At 39.2% G+C, this 6,893-nt stretch overlaps 1 protein-coding gene across 1 annotated transcript; it reads left to right on the top strand.

Moving 5' to 3' along the window:
• The first annotated feature begins 1,246 nt into the window (after nt 1–1,246).
• LOC147062114 (midkine-A-like) lies at nt 1,247–2,642 on the top strand. The gene is made up of 4 exons (XM_085918150.1): nt 1,247–1,325; nt 1,826–1,993; nt 2,081–2,242; nt 2,614–2,642. Exons 1-4 carry the CDS (start codon nt 1,250–1,252, stop codon nt 2,640–2,642), a joined length of 435 nt encoding a protein of 144 aa, XP_085774276.1. The 5' UTR covers nt 1,247–1,249.
• The last annotated feature ends 4,251 nt before the right edge of the window (nt 2,643–6,893 follow it).

Genomic DNA, 6,893 nt, shown 5'->3' with positions numbered 1-6,893 from the left:
TATATATTTTTATCATAGTGATGAGTAAATGGAGGAAAACATCATTTTGGCGAGGAATTGACATTTTGACATGGCTACAACCTTAGCCAGATTTGTTTCAAAACATTTGTATCTCAAATAATCCTTCCTAAATTAAATGAAGAGGAAATACCATTAAAAAAAATCCCAATATATTTTTTATGAAAAAAAACAACAACTGAGAAGCAGGATTTAACAACATTTGCCGATACGGTCTAAAACCATTGTCTATCTTAAAACCCAAGTTCGAGACTGTTGACTTTAGATAAGATTCCTGGGGGGACTTGGGTCAACAGGGATGTACAAGGGTTACTGGAACCGAACAACACAATTTCTGTTTTCTTTTCAGTGGAATTTTGGAAACTCTGTGATATCCAGTCTATTGCGTTTCCACTTAACAGAACAAAAGTGGTCTTAAAGATTAGTTTTGCTCAGTTTGTCTATATCAGTGGTTCTTAACCTGGATTCGATCGAACCCTTGGGGTTCGGTGAGTCGGTCTGAGGGGTTCGGCAGAGCCTCCACTGTGGAGGTCAGAACGTGCCTGATTTTCATGGGAAGCTCCTGAAATGCCTTGACATCCTTCCATTGATAGACCTGACCAAAAAAAGAAATGTTACATACTGATTATTTTCCTTTTACACGTACACAGGCTACGAATATCTGCATAATAATTGTATTTTTCAAACTATGAACTACACAACTTTTCAAAATACATGAATAGCTTGGCTAACATAAATAAATGGATGATGAATCCTTAAAGTCTCAGAGAAAAGGGAAAGTATACACTTTTATGTAGTATCCAACTGGGTGCCGGGACCTCTTTCCAACCTCTTTTTTGTTGAATATTTAACCCCTCCAAGAATACCAGGGATACGAGCAACACCCCATCTCTGCTTTTCATGTTTTACATCACTTATTTTTGGATCAAACAACAACTTTCAAACATTGTAAATTCAGATTCAGTGTGTGTGTGGGATCTTTCACTGTTTTGAGATCCCCCGATGGGGCCTCACACATTAACCAAGTCACTTCTTGGGACAGGCTCAAACTCCCCTGTGAACACCTTCCCCGCTGTTCCTGTAAAGACGCACATACACATGACTTGCACTGTCTCTTTGCAAAAAGTCCTGAAATTTCATCGTGAAAGAACGAGCATTTTACAAGAAAGCAAATGGTGAACTTGGTTAACATGCTAATGTGGACTTTTTGACTGCTGTATATTTGAACAGGATGAAGGCTACGCTGCTGCTGCTCTTTGTTGCTGTCCTCACAATCAAAGCTGTAGCTGGAGGGAAAAACAACAAAGGTATGAGCGCTCTTACTTTTGATCATGTCGAAAAGAATCTAGCGCCAACAAAAAATCTCTATCAAAGATTATCGACACACTATTTCTTGTCTTACTGAAACTAGCCCATTTGTGAGGGCGACATGAGCTGGTGACCGTATACTGCCGAGCTGAGTCCTTACAAGGACTTTGTCACCATGACAACAAGGTCTTGGGGCAAGGAGATTGAACAAGGCATGACCACAGACTTTTCTGATTTGGGCTGAATTATTATTATTATTATTATTATTATTATTATTATTATTATTATTATTATTATTACATTTCCCCTGCAAAATATTTGAGTAATGCACGATTGTCAAGTAATTCTGACACTTTTAACAAAAAACAAGGTGGATTATTTATTTATCTATCGATTTATTTATTTCAAACTCCCCTTTATAGTTGACTGTATTTTTCTGTCTTATTCATTGAATTGCAAGAACATATTTGGTGTTCAACTATTTTTCCTCAACTCACAGAGAAAATCAAACCTTCCCAGTCTGGGTCGGACTGCACCGACTGGCGCTATGGAAACTGTGTCCCTAGCAACGGAGACTGCGGTCCCGGGTTTAGGGAGGGAATCTGTAATCTGCAAACCAAGAAAATGAAATGCAAAGTACCCTGCAACTGGAAAAAGAACTTTGGAGGTAACACTCTTCGAGAAGTTAAAAAAAACACACAAGAAATGTCCCCAAATTTTATCAATTAAATCCTTTTGTGTTTTCAATGTCCAGCTGACTGCAAGTATAGGTTTGGAAGTTGGGGTGATTGTGACCCAGATGCTGGCATCCAGACACGAAGTGGGACCTTGAAGAAGGCATTGTACAACGCAGAGTGCCAGCAGACTATTTCTGTCACCAAACCCTGCCTTGGACAAACCAAGACAAAAAGCAAAGGTGAGACTTATTGCAGTGTAAAAAGTTACATTTGTACATCCTGTGAGCAACAGGAAAATGTTCCCATACACACAATACACGATGGCAATAATACATATACTGTCATATGTAAACTCAATTCGGGTCGTACTCGGCTCGTGGAATAATGGATAGTTTCTCAATTGTCTCACACACACACTGCTCCCCAAAAAAAGAAAGCAAGTTTGATCACAACTCAAGAAGCCATAATAATTGTGAATTTGGGCAGCAGCCCTCAGATTTTTCCACAGCATTACCTTGAGTTACGAATTTTTTGAATGATCAGCCGTCGATATAATCTTTTGCGTTGTCTAAGTGATTCTCTTCACTTCCTGTACCCTTTGGGTTTTCAGGAAAGAAGAAAAAAGGCAACGGCCAGTAGAGGCAAGAGAGGATTTTCTGGGGACAGGCAAGACAAGAATCTTTATAAATAAATGGTCTGGCAACTCACCTCTGACGTTTGAACAGTGGTACTGACATTTATAGCACTAAGCTAGTGTTGTTTGTAGATTTTCTCAAAAGCTGACTAATTCTGAAGTAGAACATAGCAAATACTTCGATTTGGTCCAAGGGCCACCATGCTATTACTAAATTCTAGCCATTTGTCATTAGCATTAGCGAGTATATGCATCGCAACAACAGATTCCATGAAGCTACAGCGTAAACATATTTTCAAATCATGTTATTTGTGAAAATCATTGATGATATTATTAATAAAGATCAATTTCACATCTGCCACAATATCTGTCAGTCTTTGTTGTTCGTCAGTTTATGTCTACCTTTTGGTCACTTTAAGACTCAAAGTCACCTTAAAGTTAACCAACCAACCAACCAACCGCAGATCTGTGTACTGTAGTCAACACACTAGCTAAAGCCAGCAAGATGAAGATCTCAAACAAAGCTTTAATACCTGCATACCTGGGGGCTGTTCTTGATGTCCAAATGTAGAGAGCTTTGTGTTGCAGGAAGAGAAAATAAAAAGTGGTGTGGGAACAACAGAAGAAGGAAAGTGAGGCAGGGATGGACTACTATCTATCACTCAGGATGCTTGGCAGAGTTTACAGAACCCACAACACATATCATCTCACTACTAATCAATGGGACCTTGGCAACAACATTTAAAAACGTTCATTAAATTACCATCTTTAGCTGCACAGGAGGATCAAAATATTGGAAACAGCTCAGCAATCGTGTTTGCGTGGCATTTTGTGTTGTGAATATCGGAGCACACTGCACACAATGTGATAGAAAGCGCCTGATTTTTTTGTCTTCATGTGTATTTAAAGACAGAGAACCAATGTTTGATGCTTTGAAAACCCTTATGTGTGTATCATATGGTGTTTTAAGGTGCTCAGCCTTCAGAGCAGAGAAAAAAACCCAGAAATCACTTGTGTTTTATCTTACGAAGAGTACAGTACAAAAATAATGTAAACCATAGCATTTGTTTTAACTTTGAGATACAATTTAGATTTACAGTACAGCCTTTACACTAACCCCTAACCCTAACCCCACTAGCTAACAAGGCATTGAAGCCTTCAAAACTGCTTCTGCACATGGTGACCAAGCATCATGTATTAAAAGACAAACCTTAACCACTTTGGGTGTCATTGTCTCCGATTACGCCTAGATGGGATCGGCTCGTTTCTGAGAAACAAACTCAGTGCTCCCACTAATTCAACGTAATGGTGAGTTTTATTTAAAAAAACTAAATAAAATAATACACAAATTATTACGAATAAATAAATAATTAAAAATTATGTCATTTATACTTGTTTTTATGCCAGTCATACCATTTCATTTTATTGTATATAGTATATATTTGTTATTTACCATATAAATATTATTTATTTTTATAAACGTATTATTTATTTATATAAAAGCCAGGCCGTGAAAAAACTTCTGACACGTAACCGGTCCGTGGCGCAAAAAAGGTTGGGGACCACTGATATATGGTACACTAAATCTCCAACATGTTTAAACACTACTATCCCAGGGAGGCTAATTAAATGAAAATGTCTTAAGGAGGCAATTGTGCATCTTTAAGCAAATCAGTTTTGAAGCGTCGTGGGGGGAATAAGTAGCTTCTTTCTGTTGATGAAAAGCATAAGGTAATACACTAATTAACAGCAAAAGGAATTAAAAGACTGGACATCTAAAGACAATTATCACACTGGTAGATAAGAGCAAGCAAATGGGTTTGTCTGTGAGGCAAATACATTGCATTAGGATAGCAGCATTTCAAAAGTAGTGGCCAGACCTCCACCCATTACAATAAGAAACATTTGCAGAGGGATCAGAAATACATGAAGAGATATTCTTATAGAATGTGCTACTTTAGCACATTACTTAACGCAATTTCACTCATTTGTTGCAGGATATGAAAAGGATATTGTAATTACTTCTTTTTTCCCAGCAGTGAAAAATGAACGTTTTGTCTACTCATGTCACAACCAATCACGGGTTATGTTGTCAAACTGACCATAATTAGTCATTACCTGGGCCCTGAGCTCATGTGATGTCATTTTCAGTCGACAGCAAGTGACAAAATGTATATTAAAGGAATTAATTAAACATGAAAAAAAAAAAAATGTATCAAATTGACTACAGACAAAATGTAATGTTTTTTGCTGGCTAAATAAAGTAAAGGAGCTCTTTATAAATTAGACAGCGGAACAAACAATTAGCTGTGAGTGACAGATGAATATCTCAAACCTTGTTCCATTCACATGTTAGAGATGGCTGAGCTTGTTTTTTCATCAGCCAAATGTTCATCCTAAGGATTGAGATCAGGTTGGTCTACGTACTTTCTACCGTTTCCTTCTTTTTTGTCTGGTCCGATATCCTATACTTTGCACACACTTCAATGTCAAACAACTTTTTCCTACATTTGAGCCACGGTGTGGAGCTCAGGTGACACAGGATTGGCATTGTTTGTCATTGACACTCCAGTGGAAATGTTTTGAAAAAGGGTCATCTTACTTGCCTCTAACATGACGCCCTCAATTTTGTGAAATTAAAATGTTTTGAAGCAGTCTCTCGCAACTGCAAACCTCCTCTTATTTTGAAATAGAGCGGACTGAAGATCGTGAGCATGACCTTGCCAATCAGAAGGAATTGTGATTTATGAACATACGCACAGTGATGAGAAGAAACTCGGCTGGTGCGTACCTGCCACAAATCCCACCATCATTTCATGTCTAAGGTCAACTTGTGCGTTGAGTAAGAACATTTCTCTGTATCGACTAGTGATGAGGCCAAATACGAGTGAGCCTGCCTTCCTCTCTCGCTTTACTTTCCCAGCTGAAAATTCCTCACTCACTCGCACACCGGGCCATGGAGACGGAACCCCCATGCTGTGACTTTGATTCTTCTGCCTAGTGCCAAACTAATCCTCACTGCTTCAAAAAACAATAATTAAAGTCATTAGCAAGTTAGAGCGTCTGTTTTGTGCTGCGAATGAGTTGGTACCACAACCGTTACCTTTTCACAATCCTGTGCTAAGATTATGTAATCATCATAATCCTAGTTTAAAAACCGAGTTAGAAACCCCAATCTTAGAAACCCTAAAAGTAGTTCGAAACCCTGGCTGGAAACCCTAACCCTAGTTTTAAAACCTAGTTGGGAACCCTAACCATGTTTTAAAACCCTATTCGGAAACCATAACCCTAGTTTGAAACCCTAATTAGGGATCCCAGAATTGGTTGGAAACCCTAGTCGGAAACCCTAACCCTAAGGCCAGTTAGAAACCCTAATCTTGGAAACCCTAAAAGTAGTTCGAAACCCTGGCTGGAAACCCTAACCCTAGTTTTAAAACCTAGTTGGGAACCCTAACCATGTTTTAAAACCCTATTCGGAAACCCTAACCCTAGTTTGAAACCTTAATTAGGGATCCTAAAACTGGTTGGGAACCCTAGTCGGAAACCCTAGGCTGACAGCCCAGTCAGAAACCTTAATCTTAGAAACCCTAAAAGTAGTGTCCAGCCAGGGCTGGAAACCCTAACCCTAGTTTTAAAACCTAGCTGGGAACCCTAACCATGTTTTAAAACCCTAATCGGAAACCCTAACCCTAGTTTGACCTAATTAGGGTTCCTAAAACTGGTTGGTAACCCTAACCCTAGGCTGACAGCCCAGTCAGAAACCCTAATCTTAGAAAACCCTAAAAGTAGTGTCCAGCCAGGGCTGGAAACCCTAACCCTAGTTTTAAAACCTAGCTGGGAACCCTAACCATGTTTTAAAACCCTAATCGGAAACCCTAACCCTAGTTTGAAACCCTAATTAGGGATCCTAAAACTGGTTGGGAACCCTAGTCGGAAACCCTAGGCTGACAGCCCAGTCAGAAACCCTAATCTTAGAAACCCTAAAAGTAGTGTCCAGCCAGGGCTGGAAACCCTAACCCTAGTTTTAAAACCTAGCTGGGAACCCTAACCATGTTTTAAAACCCTAATCGGAAACCCTAACCCTCGTTTGAAACCCTAATTAGGGATCCCAAAACTGGTCGGAAACCCTAGCCGGAAACCCTGACCCTAGTCTCAAAGCCCAGTTAGAAACCCTAATCTTAGAAACCCTAAAAGTAGTTTGAAACCCTTGCTGGAAACGCTAACCCTTGTTTTAAAACCTAGTTGGAGACCCTAAC

Source organism: Syngnathus leptorhynchus, chromosome 1 (assembly GCF_054491065.1).
Source record: "Syngnathus leptorhynchus isolate UIUO chromosome 1, UIUO_Slep, whole genome shotgun sequence".
NCBI classification, from domain to species: Eukaryota; Metazoa; Chordata; class Actinopteri; order Syngnathiformes; family Syngnathidae; genus Syngnathus; species Syngnathus leptorhynchus.
Note: the sequence above shows the minus strand (reverse complement) of the source record. Positions and strands in the feature narration are given on the sequence as shown.

What these genes read in the sequence shown, in the direction of transcription:
- LOC147062114 (XM_085918150.1), top strand. Translation starts at nt 1,250, where the DNA reads ATGAAGGCTACGCTGCTGCTGCTCTTTGTTGCTGTCCTCACAATCAAA. An exon ending in TGGAGGGAAAAACAACAAAG is followed by an intron (nt 1,326 to 1,825) that starts GTATGAGCGCTC and finishes CTCAACTCACAG; the next exon opens with AGAAAATCAAACCTTCCCAG. An exon ending in CTGGAAAAAGAACTTTGGAG is followed by an intron (nt 1,994 to 2,080) that starts GTAACACTCTTC and finishes TTCAATGTCCAG; the next exon opens with CTGACTGCAAGTATAGGTTT.